The 22,372-nt window shown below is 36.8% G+C and overlaps 2 protein-coding genes across 2 annotated transcripts; one reads left to right on the top strand and one right to left on the bottom strand.

Annotated features, from left to right (window-relative positions):
- Window positions 1-1,677: 1,677 nt before the first annotated feature.
- LOC134663200 (uncharacterized) lies at window positions 1,678-7,914 on the top strand. Its single transcript, XM_063519621.1, has 7 exons — window positions 1,678-1,710; window positions 3,207-3,329; window positions 3,464-3,571; window positions 3,827-3,934; window positions 6,104-6,143; window positions 7,040-7,243; window positions 7,631-7,914. The coding sequence occupies exons 1-7, from the start codon at window positions 1,678-1,680 to the stop codon at window positions 7,828-7,830; spliced, it is 816 nt and encodes a 271-aa protein (XP_063375691.1). The 3' UTR covers window positions 7,831-7,914.
- A 7,541-nt stretch (window positions 7,915-15,455) lies between these two features.
- Window positions 15,456-21,151, bottom strand: LOC134663128 (uncharacterized). Its single transcript, XM_063519497.1, has 3 exons — window positions 20,910-21,151; window positions 20,372-20,783; window positions 15,456-15,485 (listed from the first exon to the last, which is right to left on the bottom strand). Exons 1-3 carry the CDS (start codon window positions 21,149-21,151, stop codon window positions 15,456-15,458), a joined length of 684 nt encoding a protein of 227 aa, XP_063375567.1.
- Between the last annotated feature and the right edge of the window lie 1,221 nt (window positions 21,152-22,372).

The following is a 22,372-nucleotide window of genomic DNA, read 5'->3' as shown; positions in this document are numbered from 1 at the left end:
TGCATTTTCGACTCGGGCGATATAACCGAATTGAAAATTCTAATCGCGACAGAGGTAAAACTGCAACGACATAAGGCAAGTGTTCTTGATAAGTGACATTGTAACAAACTAAAAAAAACTTATTAAACGCTGCTTTTCAATGGTTTTTCATGTTCCTAAGTCGATAGGAGAACAAGATAGACGTAAAACGGACGTCACATTAAATGTAAAGAGCATTTGTTAATCGAATTCGTCCTTATACCAATAGGTACTTTTCATAAATGTATTGATTTAATATTTCTTATATTTTATTTTTACAATCGGACTTAAATTTTTAAAATTAAATTTCATCGTGTATAATATAATTATCTATTTTTTAGCGCATAGAAACCCTTTAAAAATACCAACTTTAAGCGATATTTTTAAATCGCAATTAAACATGGCGTACTACGTGGTACTACAATAATTATACCTACCTGCCTAGTGCCTACATAGCTTCATCACTGACTGAATCTCTCGCAATAAGTTTGTTAGTAAATTGATCTACATTTAGTTTGTGAGATAGTACCTATGCAAATGTTCTATTTATGTAGATAGTGTTATGTGGGTAGGCTGAGACTGTTCATGCTAGTAATTACCGTGTGAAATTTGATTAATTTTAATAGTGATATTAGGGAACGCACATTGACTGAAGATTTAAATCCCTCCATTTTCTTGTATATAATAAACCTCCGTTTCTAATATCTAGTAATCTAATATACTCATTAGTTAGTAGGTAGTTAGGTCGCTACACCTAGCCAGTTAAATAGACACGCAGCGCGCAGTACTGTTCGATAATTTATGTAGGCGTATTTATATAGACATCATCTTACATGTTGTAAACCTGATAGTACTCTTCTCACGTTTTAACACATCGGCAAGCACTTTAGGTCTACCATTCACATCAATTTGTGTCGTGTCGCCAATCGCGTGACTAAACTTTCAATGTAGCAGTCATTCATAAATACCTACAGAACGAACCCCCATCACTTGCCGCGGACGTTCTGTTGAACGCACTGGCTTTTTACTGTTTTTTTTTTCTGCCATAGGAAATGCTATGGAACGCTCATTTGTTTCATACATAAAACATGCAGGGCGTTGTAAATATTTTACAGTAAAAAAAACTGGAACATATTATTTTAATACTTAATTCAATACCTATTTATTTAAAAGATTTCTAACAAACAATTTTTCAAGTAATACCTAATCTTACACTAAACTGAAAATCGTAATTAGATTCCAAAAAAAGTAAGACAATGTTGCCACTTTTTACTAGCTCGTCTTGTATTTATGTAAAAATAAGTAAATAAAACTATACTTTTTTAAATCGTAGGAGTAAAATTACCAATAAATAGACTGTCTTAGCGTGTTTATTTATAAAAAGGAATTTACTATTTAACAAACAAATTATTGCACTGGCAACATTGTCTTACTTTTTTGGAATCTAATTACGATTTTCAGTATACTGATTTTAGAATTCGTCCAATTCATATTGCAAAAAAATAAAATCAATAAATGTTCGCGAAGAAATAAATGTTTTCGCTCCGGCAGCGGAAGAATAACTGAGTACGTGAACACTGTGCGTGTGCCCCGCAGCGAGTCCATCGCTGGAATGAGTGCGCGCACACGAGTTCGCGGTTGTGCGCGAACATTGCCATAATGTGCGCGCACGTTTTGTTCATGTTCACGCGCGTGAGTCCTTCAAGTGATGTGCCATACAATGTGCAGCACAGTGCGGCACAGTGCCCCGCCTTCCGCCGCCGCCGCCTTTAAACTACTACAGTTTAAAGGCAAATCCGCAATTGGAGATGTCTGGTTGATGCAGGGTTTCGAAAACAGAATAAATAGATGATGCTAAAAATGTATCAAGTCGGTCAAAAGTAATTTAGCATTCAGTAATAAGAATAACCTTATTGCTGACAAAAGCTGTTACTATCAAATACATTACTTTGTTACTTATTACGTTGTGATGTTTAGATAAGGTACTGCTACATCTAGTTACACAGAGACGCTGCAACCTACTAGAGTCCGTTTAAGCTAACTTTGTCAAAAGTGACATTTCTTCAACCAAAAACATCACTTTTTACACTGACAGATCAGTATCGTGTCGGAATCGGGGTCCCGTTGTTTCCCATAAAGTTTTAAGTCATAATGTATTGTTTGTCATATTATCGTTAGTCATAAAACTGAAACCGTTAACATTTCAGGATTTTTGTTAGGTTATCCTATAGATAGGTTAGGTTAGGTTTGTTTTATGGCAATCCTGAAAAGTGACGCGTTTCTGAACCAAATTTATTATGAATAACGAAAATTCGGGCAAACAATACATTATGGCTTAAAACTATTTGGGAAACAATAGAGACCCGTCGGAATGAGATCGCATAACTAAAACTCGAATTGGCCCGTGGTGACAGTGACCTACGTAGTTATGACAAAATACATGAAGTTAACGGGGTGTGTTCACTAGCGTATATGAGTTGTACGTGGAAGTACGTCTTTGCAGTTTGTATGGTAATTTAACTGTTATCTCTGTTTCAGACCAAACGGGCTAACATACTGTTATGGTAAGTATGATGTCTTGTTTACACCTACATTTTATGTTTGTATCGTGTTATCAAAATTGTGTATGAATATTTAAGTGTGTGGTTGGACAAGCCGGAGCTATTTGGGTGACATTTTCTGATTATAAAATAAGTTTGTCTCAAATTAGATCGTCAAATATCTGTTCTAATATACCTATAGATTGATGTCTCTGAGGGTTGAGTCGATAAGTCGATACGACCATATGGTGTACCTAACGACACTGTCTCACTACTTCCGAGTTCCCTAGAGACTTGCTAGACAATTTTCAATGTGAGTAATTTAAGGTTTATGATTGAAAATTTAAAACCAAGCTTTCTATTAAGCGAAAACCCAACTGAATTACGGTTTCAGAAATACTTATGTACGTAGGTATAATATTAATAATACTTATGTTACACTGTAGGCGGTTTTGTCTGAAGCTGAATCTAGATCAAGGGCTTGTCTAACAACGCGCGGCTAGCTCAAATTGAGAGATTAATGTACAACCTAGGTATATATTGGTAACACAGATCATGGGACCTGAACCTAGTATAAAACCTTCACCAAAATTAGATATAACAGCTTCGCATATTGGTTCATAAGAACACCATAATTTACATCTGCAGAAATTCAAGTTCTGTTCGGATGGCGACTGCCCGCTGTGGGCGCTGGCGGCGCTGCACGCGCTCGGCAGCCTGCCCGCCGCCGTGTTCCGCGCGCTGCTGCAGCACATCGTGGAGGAGCTGCCTGTGAGTACACAAGTCCTGCTCGGCCTGCCCGCTGTGGGCGCTGGCGGCGCTGCACGCGCTCGGCAGCCTGCCCGCCGCCGTGTTCCGCGCGCTGCTGCAGCACATCGTGGACGAGCTGCCTGTGAATACACAAGTCCTGCTCGGCCTGCCCATTGAGGGCGCTGGCGGCGCAGCACGCGCTCGGCAGCCTGCTCGCCGCCGTGTTCCGCGCGCTGCTGCAGCACATCGTGGAGGAGCTGCCTGTGAGTACACAAGTTCTGCCCGGCCTGCCCGCTGTGGGCGCTGGCGGCGCTGCACGCGCTCGGCAGCCTGCCCGCCGCCATGTTCCGCGCGCTGCTGCAGCACATCGTGGAGGAGCTGCCTGTGAGTACACAAGTCCTGCTCGGCCTGCCCGCTGTGGGCGCTGGCGGCGCTGCACGCGCTCGGCAGCCTGCCCGCCGCCGTGTTCCGCGCGCTGCTGCAGCACATCGTGGACGAGCTGCCTGTGAATACACAAGTCCTGCTCGGCCTGCCCACTGAGGACGCTGGCGGCGCTGCACGCGCTCGGCATCCTGCCCGCCACCGTGTTCCGCGCGCTGCTGCAGCATATCGTGGACGAGCTGCCTGTGAGTACATAAGTATTGCCCGGAATACCCTACTGGAAATAACTTCAGACTTCTTTACTACTTTTACCTACATAGTTTTTGATGTTTGTGAATTTTTGAGGAAATAATAAAGTAAGGTCAATGTGTCTAATTCCGTCATAGGGTAGGTATATTCCGTCTACTAGCGTTTTTCTCGAACAACAAATAAAATTGATAATTTCATCGATAATTGCTTTTAGTTTCAGCAATCAAAAGACTGTGTTTGTTTCCTACGATTAATTGAATATCAAAGAAATACCGCTCGTGGACGGAAAAGTCCCTATGACGGAATTAGCCACATTTAGCTTACTTAGCTAGAGTTATAGCGTTTAGTATGCTAGAAGTATTGCATCGAGAAGTCTGTAGACTAGTCCGAAATAAAGTTGAAATACTCGTACACTGTTCACACGGAATATCATATTTTAAGACAGTTCAATTCAATTTTAAAAGACGCGACTAAATAAAGTTGCAAATTTGTGTTTATGGAATAGAAAAATATGCACACAAAATGTGTTTCATATTCACATATAAATGCATCCATTTTTCTACCTAGTTTGTGTTTTATTACATATACGAGTAGGTACATTCACTATTTTAATATAGGTACCTACTTAAATATAAAAATATGTTTAGAGGTGTGTTTCTTTTGTAAATAGATTGATATAAGTAAATATTTCTAAGCAACATGTTCCAGAACAGACGGATTTAGTTACATGGAGGCGGAAAAACGGCCTTTCCAATTTGACCACGCATTTTGTGAGAAAATAGCATTTGGCTTTTTGCTATAACTAATCCACTATTCTTCGTCACAAGGTAATTTCATTGTGTATCTTTTGAAGATTCATGACCTTCAGTGGAAAGTACCAACAACGCACTTTTACAACTAATTTTATTATTTCTTTGCTTGGTACTTTGCAGTTACAACTAGGTAATTTGAATTCCCGATTTTGTGACAATAGAAATACATTTTGTTATAGTTATTTGTACAAGAAGAGATCAAAGTTTGATATTTCTTCGAGTGCTTATTTTGAGTCCCGTGCAAGCGAAAGATTCTATAATAGATTCACTCGCTACGCTCGTGAATCTAATTTAGAATCTTGAGCGTAGTAAGGGACTCAAAAGCGCACGAGATGTAAATAACTTTGATCTCGTGTAGTTCACAAAACTTTTCACCTCAGCAGTGAGAATATATTAGAGAACCCGAAAAATGTATTCCTTCTTCATCACTTACCTCTATTCACTCATGTTTTCTTAAGATATACCAACAATTAAATTTTCACCTCAGCATCTCGAACAAGGGTACTTTGCTACTTAAAAACAGTGAGCAAAATCGCATATTGCTCATTTTGTCTCACTCAGTGAGCAAAATGCGATTTTGCTCACTGTTTTTAAGTAGCAAAGTACCCTTGTTCGAGCTGCTGAGGTGAAAAAGATTTTTCTCATGGTTATATTTTATCGTTGGTTAGTTGTTGTATTAGCTGGTTATATATTAGTTGTGTTAGCTGGTGGCCTAGCGGTAAGAGCGTGCGACTTGCAATCCGGAGGTCGCGGGTGCGAACCCCGGCTCGTACCAATGAGTTTTTCGGAACTTATGTACGAAATATCATTTGATATTTACCAGTCGCTTTTCGGTGAAGGAAAACATCGTGAGGAAACCGGACTAATCCCAATACGGGCCTAGTTTACCCTCTGGGTTGGAAGGTCAGATGGCAGTCGCTTTCGTAAAACTAGTGCCCACGCCAATTACTGGGATTAGTTGCCAAGCGGACCCCAGGCTCCCATGAGCCGTGGCAAAATGCCGGGACAACGCGAGGAAGATGATGGTTAGTTGTTGTATTAGGCAGGGATCGGATACCGGTATTTTTTGTATGGGAACGGAAACGGTATTTTTTCGTTCTTTGCTAATTGCTTCATTTCTAATTGGGCAATCTAATAATACGAAGTCGTAACCTAAAAACACAACTGAGTCCTACATTTCGAGTATAAAATAATTGGAAAAATATGGTTATTTCTAAGTTTTTGCAAAAAACCGGTTCCGATCCCTGGTATTAGGTACTCGTACATTTTCAAAAACCCTATCCTATGTGCATGCTGTAATGACTGTGATGTACTTACGTACTGCACAAAATTAACATGAGTTTATGTTTATAGGAAGACGGAATCATGGATATATTAAAGGACACTAGTTTATGTAAGTAACATACTTGTGTTTGTTTAGAAAAAATATTAATCGATGTACCTATGTAGGTACTTAATCATCCTATTTTGGACCACCTAAACAGGTTAATTATTTCTACATGCATTATACATCTGCATACATCTGCGAAGAAATTCAAAGGTGTATGTGAAGTCCCCAATCCGCATTGGGCTAGCGTGGCGACTATAGCCCAAGCCCTCTCGCACATGAGATGAGAGGAGGCCTGTGCCCAGCAGTGGGACGTATAAAGGCTGAATTATTATTATTTTATTATTTATGCATAACAAACTTGACACCTTAATACCTATAATGCATTATGTCTGGACGTAGGATGTATATTTAAATCTTACATCTTTTGTATGAATGCAAGGAACATGAGTCATGAGACATAAGTTCGGCAAGTTGTAAACGCATAGTGGAACTTGGCACCTATTGTCATAAAACGAGGCTGTGCGAGTTAGTTCGGATTTTACAAAGTTTCAGCGTCACTCATGAAGGGACGAATTCACTCTATCTGATATGCGTAAAGCCATTATGAAATTGTATTATCCTTTGATTAAGCCAGAAGTAAAACTAAATCAAGGCTTTCATCCAAAAATAAGTGCAGAACAAGATATGAGTACCTAATTTGACTAATATAGCTGCATTTCGTTTAGTAGTTTGGCCTATAAAAATATTTTCATCGCCCACACTGTTAACTATAGGTACATCGGTGGACCTTATGCCTTTTGTAATAAGGCTCTAGATCATCAAATTCATGTTGTCAATAATGTCAATAAATTCCGAACACGTTTTTTTTGTGATGTGCGGTTGGAAAGAAGTATTTTTTTTTTCTACCAAAAAGATCAAAACCAATCAAAGTGGATTGAAAAACGAATAATCTATTTTAGCGTCTCGCGAGGAATCCGCTAGAGCTGCAGCAGCCATTCGCTGGGTGTTGCGGCAGACCTGGCGCGGCGGCTGCCCCGGCTCCCAACTAACTCGTGATCTCCTGGTACTCGGTCTGCCGAGGACACACGCGTCAGCGCTGGCTGAAGCGGCAGACAATGGCAGGGAGGCGTATGAGGCCAAAATACTGACCAGCGGATTCATGGGTAAGTGCACATTGTTATCTATTGCCTTTTTCTGTTTCGTGAAGCAGCATTCATTCTGTCCTAGCTCATTCGTGACCTTCTCGGTCTGAGTGGAACACTTACGCCTGCGGCTGTGCGCTAAATAAGGCGGCCGCAACACTACGGAAGTTACGAAGTTACGAAGCTACGGTACTTATGGCGTTACGTATTCGCTTTTCAACTCTAACAAGCCCTTGATAATCGTTTGTCCGTATCCGTCATTTTGACATCCGTGTTTGATAGATTTTAACAAAGGTTTGCCAAGTTGTATATATAAGGGGGTTAGCCTGTAGACTTAAAAAGTATAAAGCTGTGTAATTCAGTAGCAGTAAAATTAGTATTAACACAATAAATATTCTTTTATTTCAGTCAACAGGCTGACAGACGTGACCACGAGCCCTGGACCCGAAGGAACAGTGGACACAATAAAGCTGGCACTACACTCGGAAGATGTCACCGGTGAACACGCGCAGGACACCTTGCTGGTTCACAAATCGCAGGTGACGACCCTGCTTAAGGAGTTGAAGCAGGCGTATCGGAAAATGGAAGGGTTGGATAATATGGAATAGACGCACTTGTTAATTATACGTGTAAACTCGCATATTTAATTAAGATTAAGCTATTTATTAAGGTATACAGATCGTTTGCCTCAATAACCCCACATTTCTGAAAATATATTTAGCCATAAATTCAGACCTTCAAGACTTGCTTATTTTAATTTAATAAATAAGTTGTCATCGATATCTGTGGTTAAAGTCTGGTGGACGACGGTTGAAAAAGACCTAAAAGATTGATGGAAATTGAGGACAAGGAAGGCCGACCCCAAGTACTTAAATGGGAACAGGTCTAGCAGGAAGAAGAAGATCTATGGTTAAAGTCTAATTAAGTACTGAGGCCTCAACTTTTTGTCAGTAATCTATATATATAAATGCAAGTGTCCTGACTGACTGACTGACTGACTGACTGACTGACTGATTCATCAACGCAGAGCCGAAACTACAAAAGCTAGAAAGTTGAAATTTGCACACTAGGTTGCATTTATAAAGTGTACAAGAGATAAGAAGCGATTTTGAAAAATTCAACCCCTAAGGGGGTTAAAAAGGGGATGAAAGGTTGTATGGGGTACAAGTTTTATTTTAAGCTAGGAATTTATAACTTTGTAAAAATGTATTATATTAAAAAACAAGAAAACTAATTACAGCGTTTTTGAAAATTCATCCCCCAAGGTGGTGAAAAAGGGGTTGAAAGTTTGTATGGAGATCAAATATTTTTGTGAGTGTGGGACTTGAAACTTTGTATATGGGGATATTATTATAAGACAAGAAAAGTAATTTCAGCGTTTTTGAAAATTCATCCCCTAACAGGGTTAAAAAGGGGTTGAAAGATTGAATCCATTACAAATGCTTTGAAACTTCTTAGAAAGGCATAATAGCCGATTACAAAATAAAGTAATTGCGACGTTTTTGGAAATCCAACCCCTAAGGGGGTTAAAAAGGGGATGAAAGTTCGTCTTGGGGTGCAAATTTCATTTTAAGCTAGGAACTTGAAACTTTGCAAATAGATATTAAATTTAAATACAAGAAAACTAATTTCAGCGTTTTTGAAAATTCATCCCCTAAGGTGGTGAAAAAAGGGTTGAAAGTTTGTATGGATATCAAACATTTTTTCGAGCGCGGGACTTGAATCTTTGTATTTGGGGATATTATTAAAAGACAAGAAAAGTAATTTCAGCCTTTTGTAAAATTCATCCCCTAACAGGGTTAAAAAGAGGTTGAAAGTTTGTATGTGGTTCAAATTTTATTTTAAGCTAGGTACTTAAAAGTTCGTAAAAAGATATATTATTAAAATACAAGAAAACTAATTTCAGCGTTTTTGAAAATTCATCCCTTAAGGTGGTGAAAAAAGGGTTGAAAGTTTGTATGGATATCAAACATTTTTTCGAGCGCGGGACTGGAATCTTTGTATTTGGGGATATTATTAAAAGACAGGAAAAGTAATTTCAGCGTTTTGTAAAATTCATCCCCTAACAGGGTTAAAAAGAGGTTGAAAGTTTGTATGTGGTTCAAATTTTATTTTAAGCTAGGTACTTGAAAGTTCGTAAAAAGATATATTATTAAAATGCAAGAAAACTAATTTCAGCGTTTTTGAAAGTTCATCCCCTAAGGTGGTGAAAAAAGGGTTGAAAGTTTGTATGGATATCAAACATTTTTTCGAGCGCGGGGACTTGAATCTTTGTATTTGGGGATATTATTAAAAGACAAGAAAAGTAATTTCAGCGTTTTGTAAAATTCATCCCCTAACAGGGTTAAAAAGAGGTTGAAAGTTTGTATGTGGTTCAAATTTTATTTTAAGCTAGGTACTTGAAAGTTCGTAAAAAGATATATTATTAAAATATAAGAAAACTAATTTCTGCGTTTTTGAAAATTCATCCCGTAAAGTGGTAAAAAAGGGGGTGAAAGTTTGTATGGATATCAAACATTTTTTCGAACGCGGGACTTGAATCTTTGTATTTGGGGATATTATTAAAAGACAGGAAAAGTAATTTCAGCGTTTTGTAAAATTCATCCCCTAACAGGGTTAAAAAGGGGTTAAAAGTTTGAATCCATAACAAATGCTTTGAAACTTCTTAGAAAGGCATAATAGCCGATTACAAAATAAAGTAATTGCAACGTTTTTGGAAGTTCAAACCCCTAAGGGATTTAAAAAGGGGATGAAAGTTCGTCTTGGGGTGCAAATTTTATTTTAAGGTAGGAACTTGAAAATTTGCAAAAAGATATTAAATTTAAACACAAGAAAACTAATTTCAGTGTTTTTGAAAATTCATCCCCTAAGGTGACGAAAAAGGGGTTGAAAGTTTGTATGGATATCAAAAATTTTTTAGAGCGCGGAACTTGAATCTTTGTATTTGGGGATATTATTAGAAGATAATACAAGTAATTTCAGCGTTTTGTAAAATTCATCCCCTAACAGGTTTAAAAAGGGGTTGAAAATTTGTACAGGGTACAAATTTTATTTTAAGCTAGGAACTTGAAACTTCATAAAAAGGTATTATTTTAAAACGAAAAAAAAAATTCAGCGTTTTTGAAAATTTATATCTCAAGGTGGTGAAAAAGGGGTTGAAAGTTTGTATGGAGTTCAAACATTTTTGTGAGAACGGGCTTGAATCTTTGTACAGAGGCATATTATTAGAATACAAGAAAAGTAATTTCAGCGTTTTTAAAAATTCATCCCCTAAAATGGTTAAAAAGGGGTTGAAAGTTTATTATAGGGTTCAAATTTTATTTACTATCAACTTCGTAAATAGGTAGTTAGGTAGTAGGTCTTATTAAATAGAGGACATGAAAATCTTCTAAGGGGGTTGAGAGGGATTATGTAGAGAACAATTTTATTTAGTTAGGGGCTAGAAACTTCGTAGGTTGTGAAAGACAAATCTCATGCGTTGTATAATATTAATAATTAACAAATGATTAACCGTCCTACTGCAATATTTTGCTGCATAATGTTCTAAGCTAATGTAGAATATATAACCACCAATATACAAATCCACGCGTACGAACTCGCGGGCAACAGCTATCTATCTATCTATTCTATATATATAAATGCACGTGTCCTGACTGATTGACTGACTGACTGACTCATCAACGCAGAGCCGAAACTACAAATGCTAGAAAGTTGAAATTTGGACACGAGGTTGCATTTATAAAATGTATAAGAGCTAAGAAGCGATTTTGAGAAATTCTACCCCTAAGGGGGTTAAAAAGGGCATGAAAGTTTGTATGGGGTTCAAGTTTATTTTGAACTAGGAATTAGAAACTTTATCAAAAGGTATAATATTAAAAAACAAGAAAACTAATTTCAGCGTCTTTGAAAATTCATCCCCTAAGGTGGTGAAAAAGGGGTTGAAAGTTTGTATGGAGAAGAAAAATTTTTTTGATTGCGGGACTTGAAACTTTGTATATGGAGATATTATTAGAATACAAGAAAAGTCATTTCAGCGTTTTTGAAAATTCATCCCCTAAAAGGGATAAAAAGGGGTTGAAAGTTTGAATCCATTACAAATGCTTTGAAACTTCTTAGAAAGGCATAATAGCCGATTACAAAAAAAAGCTATGGGACGTTTTTTGGAAATTCAACCCCTAAGGGGGTTAAAAAGGGGATGAAAGTTTGTCTTGGGGTTCAAATTTTATTGTAAGCTAGGAACTTGACACTTCGTAAAAAGGTATTATAATAAAAGAGAAGAAAACTAATTTCAGCGTTTTCGAAAATTCATCCCTCAAGGTGGTGAAAAAGGGGTTGAAAGTTTGTATGCACATCGAATATTTTTTGAGTGTTGAAAGTTTGTATGGAGATCAAACATTTTTTTTCAGTGCGGGACTTGAATCTTTGTATAAAGGCATATTATTAGAATACAAGAAAAGTAATTTCAGCGTTTTTGAAAATTCATCCCCCAAGGTGGTGAAAAAGGGGTTGAAAGTTTGTATGGATATCAAACATTTTTTCGAGCGCGGGACTTGAATCTTTGTATTTGGGGATATTATTAAAAGACAAGAAAAGTAATTTCAGCCTATTATAAGATACAAGAAAACTGATTTTAGCGTTTTTAAAAATTCATCCCTTAAAAGGGTTAAATAGGGGTTGAAAGTTTGTATGGAGATCAAACATTTTTGTGTGCGGGACTTGAATCTTTGTATAAAGACATATTATTAGAATACAAGAAAAGTAATTTCGGCATTTTTGAAAATTCTTCCCTCAAGTTGGTAAAAAAGGGGTTGAAAATTTGTATGGAGGTCAAACATTTTTTTGAGTGCGGGGCTTGAATCGTTGTATAAAGGCATATTATTATAATCAGGGGTCGGACAAAAAGTGCCGATGACGTAAAAATGACGTAGTCTTGCACACAGGATGATGTTTGAGTTTGTATTTAAACTTCCGTGTGACATGTAGTAACAAAGTAGTATTAATGAAGTAACAAAATAATCGTAAATAAATCCATGGAATTAATAATACAGGTGGTAGGGTGATGTAGTGAATGCCGGCCACAATATTCGAGTACAGATGACATTTTAGAGCGTTTTCTTATACATTAGTAAATATAAATTTTAGCTAAATATAATCGTGAAGATACAATAGCTAAACAATAACGATGTCAATTTATTGTTCATCTGATTGACAATGTGTCAGTCAAAAACGTACTTACTCATTTCAAGTGGCGATATCGTTTAATAAAGAGTTGATAAATGATAAGTGATAATTGTTTATGAAAATCAAAAATACTATTTGAAATCATCCTATAAGTGGTTTGACGTCATCCGCACTTTTTGTCCGACCCCTGATTATAATACATAATAAGTAATTTCAGCTTTTTTAAAAATTCATCCCCTAAAAGGTTTAAGAAGGGGTTGAAAGTTGGTAGAGAGTTCAAATTTTATTTAAAGCTAGGAACTTCAAACTTCGTAAATAGGTAGTTAGGTAGTAGGTTTTACTAAATAGTGGACTTGAAAATATGCTGGGGGTTGAGAGGGATTATATCGAGAACAATTTTATTCAGTTAGGGGCTTGAAACTTCGTAGCCAGGTTGTGTATAATAATTAACAAATGATTAACTGCAGTCCCTACTGCTGTCGTTTTCTGCATAATGTTCTAAGCTAATATAGAATATATAACCACCAATATACAAATCCACGCGTACGAAGTCGCGGGCAACAGCTAGTGATATATAATGACTGCACTCATAAATTAAACGACATTCCAAGAAAGAAAGATTTTTATTTTCTTTCCCTGAATTATCTTTGAACTCAATTTTTAAATAAAGTAAGCCAACTTTGCACTTTGAAATTCGCAAATTGCGGCGATCTTTCTCTTGTGCTCCAATGAAGGCATAATTAGAGTGACAGAGAAAGATGCCCGCAAATTTCGAACTTCGATTCTCGCGGTTATAGCCCTGATATCTACTATACTTAGGTACCTACTATTTAAAAAAGGATTTATGCGAAAAAATTACATGTTACAAATTTATCATCACTGTTCCCTTGTCGCATACGCCCGTAGATTTAAAATGTCTCTTGTTAGAAGGGCAAATTATATAGACGGTCGTAAAAATGTCGAAGGCGTTAACAACGCCATTTTCTTTTTACTCGCAACTTGCTAGGTTTGATAATTTAGTTAGGGGCTGTTCATAAATTACGTCATCTATTTTTGACGATTTTTGACCGTTTCCTCCTACGTCATGCTACCAGACCCCCCCCCCCCCCCCACATTTGAAATGACGTAATTTGTGAATAGCCCCTTACCTGTGTTGATTATTTAGGCACTACGGCATTTTGTGTATAATATGGTCATCGAAGTTATCATTTCATTTAAATCAGAATAAGAATAATAAATCGGCCAAGAACATGTCAGGCCATGCTCAGTGTAAGGTTCCGTAGTTACCATTCTGTTAGAATAGGCTAAACGGGGGCTACCTTTAGTAAGTATCTGTACATTACATAGCGCTTTGTACGTCTTCACTAAAAGAGCAGACTTTTTACAATAACTCAGAAACTGCTAGACAGATCATGTTCGCTATAGTTTTCATTGGAAGAATTTATTAAGCGTGTGTTTTACGACCTTTTTTATATTTTTGGACCCATGGTTCAAAAGATAGAGGGTTGCCTACGGACTAAAACCTCCGCCCTGTGCAGTTTTGATTGTACCCATGGTATAATTTATATTTATTTATTTATATTTATTGTGAAAACCAACAGCGATACAGAGTTTTTTATTTCCTTATGCTAATTTATACAATAGTATGGCCAATTACAGGTTTTCCTGTGTAACTTGAAATTGTATACAGAACATCGAACGGACTTATATCTAGTTAGTAATATAAGTTATTCAAGGAAGTTAGGTACATTGAGTGCAGATATATATATAATATATGTTGGGAACATGATGTGATTGGTGAGAATTGGGATAAGAAGTAACGATGTTATAATATTAATAGTTATAGTAGGTACTTATGTTTTAGAGGAGCCGTGCTGCTTACTTTTAACACTATTTATAATTCGTGTCTTAAAAGACCCTTTTGAAAATCTAAAGATGTCTATGTTAGCAAATACGGAGTTATATATACGAACAATCCGTGTGAGTACATTATTCTTGGCATAATTTGTACCATGTCTTGGCACGTGCAACATCGGAGTATGACGAGTGCGACGAAGCGGAGTATTAAACGTTACCAGAGCAACCAATTCGGGACTGTCTAAACGGCCGTTGAGAATATCATATAACAAACACATGTCCGTGACCTTGCGCCTGTCCTCCAAAGGCAGCAGATTGTGTCTGCGACAGGCATCCTCATAGGACGTAGGAGGTCTACGAAGTCGATAGTTAAGGTGGTTGACGAATTTTTTTTGGGTACGTTCAAGTTGATGGTTGTATGTAATATAGTGCGGGGACCAAATTGGAGAGGCATATTCGAGAGTACTGCGTACGTATGCAATGTAAAGTAGTTTAAGAACTTCTGTGTTTTTAAATACCTTACAGGATCTTAATATGAATCCAAGATTTTTATAGCCCTTATTACTAATATAATCTATATGATCGGAGAATGTCAATTTACTATCAAACAGAACACCTAAGTCTCGAACCACTTCAACTTTGCTAATTGTGATCCCATTAAAGTTATAAGAAAAATTCAAAGGTTGTTTTTTGCGAGTATAACTGACACTTTGACATTTTTTGACATTAACAGTTATTTTATTTTTAGTATAATATTCGTGTAGTTGATTTAGATCAGCTTGAAGGGCCGTACAGTCATCAATGTTCCTGATCCTATAATATATCTTTTTGTCATCGGCATAAAGTAAGTGTTTAGCGTGGGTTAGAGAGTCTGTTATGTCGTATAAGTATGCGCAGTAAAATAACGGTCCCAAATGTGAGCCTTGTGGGACTCCGCTAGGGACTTCACAAAAGTTTGACCGATACCCTCCAAGAACTACAGCCTGTGCCCTTTTAGAAAGGTACGATTTTACCCAACGTAAAAGGTCTCCGCGTATCCCCAATTTAAATAACTTTTCTAGTAGGATGACGTGGTCCACACGATCGAAAGCCTTTTCAAAATCAGTGTAGATCACGTCAACCTGACCACCTCTATCCATGTTGCTAAGAACGTAATTAGAGAACAAAGCCAGATTTGATATTGTAGAACGTTTCCTCAAGAACCCATGCTGTTTGTCGGATATACCTGCAATGATACATGAGTAAATAGCGTTATATACAATTTTTTCGAATACTTTACCAACAGTGTTTAACACAGAGATGCCCCTATAATTTTCTATGTTTGTACGAGACCCCTTTTTGTGTATGGGGACAATGTTAGCCTTTTTCCATGCTAGGGGAAATGTTCCTAGAGTAAGAGAACGATTAAATAGTATGGTGATAGGTAATGCAAGTGATTTCGCGCAGTTTTTCCAGAATATCGGTGGTATCCCGTCAGGGCCGGGACCTTTATCGGTAACCAGTTTGCTTAGTGACCATTCAACAGTAGTTTTAGATACATGTAACGTTGAAATCGAAGTATTACCATTGTCTACAAAGTCAGGTTCGATTGTATGGTCATCGGGAATTGAGCCTTCAATAAATACGGAGTTAAAAAAATTACTAAATGCTTCGCATATACTGATACCATCACAATACCTTCTGTTGTTGTAGGTTAACATTTGAGGATAGTTAGAACCACCGCGAATAGTTTTAATGTATGACCAGAAGTTTTTATTAGGATTAGTTTTCAAATTGTTTTCTGTTGTTTGTAGGTAATTATTAAAACAAGATTTTTGTACTTGTCGTTGTCTTGACCTTAGTAATGAAAATTCGTCATAGTCTATTAAGTTTCCATATTTTTTCCAACGCTTATGAGCTCTCATTTTTTCTTTAATAATTTTTATCAAAGGTGAACTATACCATTTTGGGAATTTTCGCGGGCCCGTGTTACGGTTTAAGGGAACGAATTGGTTAATACCTGCTTGAATTCGTTCATAAAAATAGTGCACAGCATCGTCTATTGAGTCTATTATATTTAACACTTGCCAGTCGTCATTACCGTAATGGTCATTTAAAGATTTGTAATCAGCTTTGCGGTAGTTAAATTTGGGATTTATCAACTCTCTGAGTGGGGAGACTTTCAAGTCACAGACTTCAGCGACGAACACGGGGTGGAAGGAGTCAACTATAGTTAGGGACTGTTCCGGTTGTAATTGTAACGGTAAGCTGGAGAAAATTAAGTCTAATGTGTTTCCTTTATGGTTCAAAAGAGTATTGTATTGAGTTAAACCTAGATAATAAAGTTCATTTACTAAATTTATGGCCGAATTCTGAATTTCTACAGGGCCCTTTTTATGAAATACGGGTCTCCCGGTCTCCCAGGATATGCACGGTAGGTTAAAATCGCCTACTAAGATATGATTCATGTGATTAAATGTTTCGCTACTGTCGGAAAGACTAGACTTGATACTTTGTAACACGTTATCAACATCAGAAGGTATTTTGTGGTGGTCAGGAGGTATATAGACTACGCTAACATAAAGGTCGGAGGTAGCGGACAGCGCGCGAGCAGGTATCACAATCGTTAACAATTCTGTGTCAGAATTCGCGTCGCGCTGGAGACACCAAGCGCCTAATTCGTGTCGCGAAAGTATCATAACACCACCCCCCTTTTTTTTACCCGAGGTAACAAAGTCACGATCGTTGCGAAATACGTCGTACCGGTCGTCACATAATTCACCGTCAAAAATACTAGAACATAACCAGGTTTCGGTAATTATTATTAAATCATACTGAATTTCCTGTATATGTTGACTAAACTGCGTTAGTTTCGTTCTTAATCCCCGACAGTTTTGGTAATATAAGATAAGGTTATGGGGAGTCACCGTGAATAGTCAGAACAAACAGTCGTATAACAATAAGCGTGTTTAAATGACAACATCGCAAAACCGGCGAGGAGCATTTGTAATAAAAAATAGTAGTTGTTTATTAGTACAAAAATGGCCAGCAAACATTTATGTGATAAGTTGCACCCTCCGGTTAAGTGATACTTTTTACAAACTTGTCTGAATGCAGCAAAAAGTGAAATATGTGAAAAAGGTTCAATTAATGAGTGTTTATTAGTCAGAATACACGATACACGATTATACATATTATTGGTTGCTATGAGGAATGTATTGTTTGAGGTATACCCGCGCTTCGGATGGTTAAAACGTAAACAACTTGAACATATGTAGTACAAGAATGCGCCACGGAGAATGGCCGTACAGTATTTATATTTTATTATTATGCGTAAAGGGTCGTTCTCGCATTTCGTGCAAATCGGTGTTTTCGGAAATTTACCAAAAATGTGGTGGCGTTTTCAAATATCTGTTAATGCAAGGTTGTAACATAGGGCCTAAAGTATATGTCTCTCCAATTAACAATTCTAAAAAGGTATGTATTTTCTTTATATGTACAATTAACACCCAATTTTTTCATTCATCTCTACATGTAACGCGTGAAGATATAACTTTGACCTACATTTTAACCTTAAGATACTACAAATAGAAAATTCGTTGTTTGTTCAATAAATGACTTATTTAGTTATGTTTTAAATCGTATAATATTAGAAGCTAGAAATAAATAATAAAAACTATACAGCCTTATAAGTGTATGGTTCAAGTAATTTCTTCATTACCGACGCGAGAAATAGATTAGCTATATTTTGCTATATAGCGAGGGTATATAGCGCCTACCGTCGATGCAACACATTGTTCGTCAGTCAGTTGGCCGCGTGATCTCGTAGCGGACGCCCGTGTGCCGCTGTTAGCGAAAATATATACGATCTCTCGGGTCGGGAAGGAGTGTGGTTCTCGTTAGTCTTCATCGCCATCGCATGATTTATACAGTAAGTAGCAAGTGTACATTATTATAATTATACGTAATGAAGTGTTTTAGTGTCGCCTTTCAGATGGTTTATTCTACAAAATTAAGGTCCGATGCCAACTGATGTAGGCGACAAAAACTTCCAAAACTTCATTCATATCGGTTTCATTCACTTCTTTTCCTTCCAATTTTACTGGGGAAGGTAATGAATGACTTAAGAAGGTAATGATAATATATTCGAGGCAATGCATTTAATGGAAAGAGGCTTAGTTATTATAAATATTACGTTGTTATAACATTTAAAACTGTATATGATAATAGGGGAGCCCAACCGGGGAGCCTTTGTAGTCTAAGATGGTCGAGCTTCACCGATATGTCTGACGGATGAAACTTACATATTATGAAAGAAAATATGTTCCTGAACATAAATAAATAGGGTTGCTTAAAGAAATATGGTCAAGACTATTTTTAATTATTTTTTGAAAAAAAAATTTTTTTCTTCAAATTTCACCGATCTGTCTGACAAACGAAATAAGTTCAATTGGAAAGTATACAACTTGTACAATATAAATCAACTAGGTTGCCTATCTTTTTCCGGTCACTATTATGTGGTTATAGGGTTTCTTGCGAAAATCCGGTCACAAATAAGGGTTGCCAGGCTTTTAAATAAAATAAGAAGGGAAGACTATTAGCGATAACTCATAAACGGCTTAACTTATCAAGTTTGCTTTAATTTTGTTTGAATGAGTTTATTAAGCACTATTTTTATGATTTTTTTCATATTTTTTGGATCGATTTTTCAAAAGTTAGAAGGAATAACCGTTTTTTATTCTTTCTAAATTATTATTTCCGAAATGATTCACTTTATCAAAAAATGTTGTTTGCAAACTCCTATTTATTTTTAAAGACCTATCCAACGACACCCCACACTATAGGGTTAAAACGATAAAAAAAAATTACATAGGTACAAAACGCGAATGATTTAAATATATTGGTCACTGCTAATTTTTGAAAATTTGAAAACTATGTTTTATGTGATATGGTGCGCAGATGATCAAACCGACTTAACAAACACTTGGGGTTAACAATCTCGACTTATAATGATGATAAGTAAATGGTAAATGTACCATCTAGCTTGAACATTATAAGTTGAGATTGTCAACTCCAAGTGTATGTCAAGTCGGTTTGATCATCTCCGCAGTGCTTAAGACACATGTTTTTAATATTGTTGATTTTAATTGGTGTTAATTTTCTTGAAATACAGTTTTTTTTATGTTCGATTTCATAAGTTTGTTTCATTACCGTCCACTGATAAAATTACCATCTCGGCCGAATTCATTACCAGCGCGTACTTCATTACCAGTAGCCTTATTAAATGAAAAGTAATAACGTTACAAAGGTGCCTTTAGCAGAAAAATGTTAATAAATGAATCCACAAATTGACGAAACTCAAAAGTTTACCATTTAAAAGAAAAATTACAAATCGAGAGAATCTCACCGATTTGCACGAAATGAGAGAATGACCCAAACACGTAAATATAACAGACATTTTTTTAACATTAGTATTTGTTACTTTAATGCTCCAGAATAGTACTATTATTCTAAGATGGTGATAATCGCAAGTGGCAGGTTGAAATTTAATTTGATTTAAGTGTATAAGTATGCGAATATTTGTGAGTTTTTGTATAATATAACCTGATAATAGGGCTGTAAGGGGATTATTAATATATGATTGTGTCGGGTATTTCAAGTTATGGAATGTATTCGTTAAGTGTCTACCTCTCATCGGCCGCGTGTTGTTTACACTTGCAAAACATAATGCACGGACAGGGGTCATAGACCACATGATATGAACAGAAGCGGCATTGAAAAATAATAAGTAAAAGTAAGCAGCATTAATCAAAAACACATGTAAGATAGAAATGAGTGAATAACGGTAATGACAAGGTGTGCATGGCACCAAAATGAGGATTCTTACTAAATATTCTCGCTCTAAGAAATCATAAAGCTCACCGAAATACCGTTCTAGTATTAAATAATTTTTTTGAGATCTTCTTCTGTCGTGATTAGAATTGCGGACATCGTCGGCGCTTTTCTCACATAGATTCTTCCGTTTTTTATCCATGTATACTGGTACTCCTTGAGATTCGCTACTTCCTTTGCTTTTTTAAGTAGATTTTTGTTGAAAAAGGTTAGGTGCTCGTTAACGTAGACCGGAGTTACCTTGCCTTGAATGTCCAGATCCTTGGTACTTAAGCGACATTTCCGAGCTTGAGAGATAATGTTGTCCTTAAGTTGACGCATACGCAGTTTGGCGATAATATTTCTAGGTCTGCCTTGAATCTTCAATTTGGGCGTTACTCTGTTAACTTGAATGATATCGGCTATTGTTAAGTGTACTTCAGTACATTCACCCAATTTCAGTATTACTCCAGTCAGGTCCTCGTTGTTGGTTTCAGGTACACCCACTATTTCGATGTTTAGCAATCTATCTCTTTGCTCATTAGAGTTGAAATCAGACAAGAGTTTCATATTCTGCTTTTTAAGTTCGGTTATTTCCGCGTTCATGGTGGAGATGGCCTTAATTTCTTTTGATTGGTCTTCTAACTTCTTTGCGACAGCATCGTATTGGTCACTGTTGAATTATACAGAGTTCTTCATAGTATTAAATTCTTGTTGTATGGCGTTGAAAGTACTTTGAAGGTTGCCCACTGAACTTCTGATTCCCAGGTAGTCATTTTTGATACTGGTAAGTTCCGACTTCAGTTCTTGAGAAGAGTCTTGTAGCTTGTTTAGTTTGTCGTTAATTTGCGAAGTTTCTTGTGTGAACTCGACCTTCCAATCTTTCATCATAGTTTTTATCTGGCTTGTGAACTGGGCGAAGGCTTCCGTGAATTCATCGTTATGGCCGCGCTTGCGGCGATTGGCGATCATTCTTTCTTCATGTGCTGGGTTTTCTGAAGAAAGATCAGGAGCCGAACCACTTAGTTTTTCATCACTCATCCTGTCTGTTTGTTGCTAGGTCTATGGTACAGCGATAACGTAGGTAGTAGATAATGCACAACAAAAAGTACTGCACCGCAACTTTGAACTGTCAAATATTATGATTATAAGGATCGTTTTCGACTGTAGCTATTTAAAGGATTTTTAGAAAAGTGTGAATGCGTCCGTTCGCGTCGAGTCTAAGCGTCTAAATAATAATATACTCCGCCTGGTACTCTCTTCCGAGATTCGCGAATGACCTAACTGGCACTTGCCTACGTCATCATGCTGTTTACAGGTTCTCAAACTTTAAAATGTGGGAGAATTTTAACCAACAGTGAAAATTATTTTAACGGCATTAATTTTAAGTTATTCATGTAGAAACATAGTAAAATAAATCAAATCTATACTGCGACTGCTGACACTGAGCGAGAAGGAAATAACAATTAACACGCGTTCGACAAGGACGGTCGGTCAGGGACAAAATGGCGGATTGTCATTAGTGACAGCGCTATCCTGTGTTGCCAGTAGTGTAAACAGAATTACCCGAACGTCTGAAATTTCTTTCGTAAATCGGAAGATATTGCTAACGAATAATTAAAAATGACGTGTTATTGTAAAATTTAAGATAAAATACATATAAATGAAAATTATTAAATTATAAAGAAATAAATTAACTTATTAACCATAGATATAATGTACCCATGTAACATGTTATGTTGAAATAAAGTGGCAATGTTATTGTGACGTAGGCAAGTGACACTCTGGGAAGAGAAGACCATGTTTTATTAGACCATGGATTGTACCAGGGACGCGGTGCTAATGGTATACACGTTGTCCATGGGTGTGATTTGTGTGGGAATTTTAATGATTTAGTGTGGTAGGACATTTTTCTTCGGAGCAGTTATTTCCGAAAATGATTACTTTACCCAAAATCCATCCAACGATACTCCACACCATTGGATTAAAGTGAAAAAATAATCATAAAAAAAAAAAAAACATTTTGTAGGTATGGGAAAATTGGGAAATACAGTCAGCAACAATAGTTGCTAAGCGGACAAGGTGTTCAAAATTACCTCGACACGCTCTTATTCTCTTAACAATAAAGCCGCCTTAGCAACTATTGCTGCTGACTGTACCTACCCTATTTTTCTTTTGTAGTTTTTATGTTACCATTCTGTCGCCATGCATGTACCTACCCTAAAAAGGAAGTGAAATAAATAAAAGACGCGTGGCTATTAG

This window comes from Cydia amplana, chromosome 1 (assembly GCF_948474715.1).
Source record: "Cydia amplana chromosome 1, ilCydAmpl1.1, whole genome shotgun sequence".
Classification (NCBI taxonomy): domain Eukaryota; kingdom Metazoa; phylum Arthropoda; class Insecta; order Lepidoptera; family Tortricidae; genus Cydia; species Cydia amplana.
The sequence above is the reverse complement of the archived record's forward strand: the minus strand, read 5'-3'. Positions and strand labels throughout refer to the sequence as shown.

Excerpts from the sequence above, each read along its gene's own strand:
- LOC134663200 (XM_063519621.1), top strand. The coding sequence starts at position 1,678 with ATGTGCGCGCACGTTTTGTTCATGTTCACGCGC. Across the intron at positions 1,711-3,206 it reads TTTTGTTCATGTTCACGCGC|AAATTCAAGTTCTGTTCGGA; the intron begins GTGAGTCCTTCA and ends TTACATCTGCAG. Across the intron at positions 3,935-6,103 it reads ATATCGTGGACGAGCTGCCT|GAAGACGGAATCATGGATAT; the intron begins GTGAGTACATAA and ends TTATGTTTATAG.
- LOC134663128 (XM_063519497.1), bottom strand. The coding sequence starts at position 21,151 with ATGAGTGATGAAAAACTAAGTGGTTCGGCTCCTGATCTTTCTTCAGAA. Across the intron at positions 20,784-20,909 it reads GACTCTTCTCAAGAACTGAA|TGACCAATACGATGCTGTCG; the intron begins GTCGGAACTTAC and ends ATAATTCAACAG. Across the intron at positions 15,486-20,371 it reads ATCTGGACATTCAAGGCAAG|GTATATCCGACAAACAGCAT; the intron begins GTAACTCCGGTC and ends GTATCATTGCAG.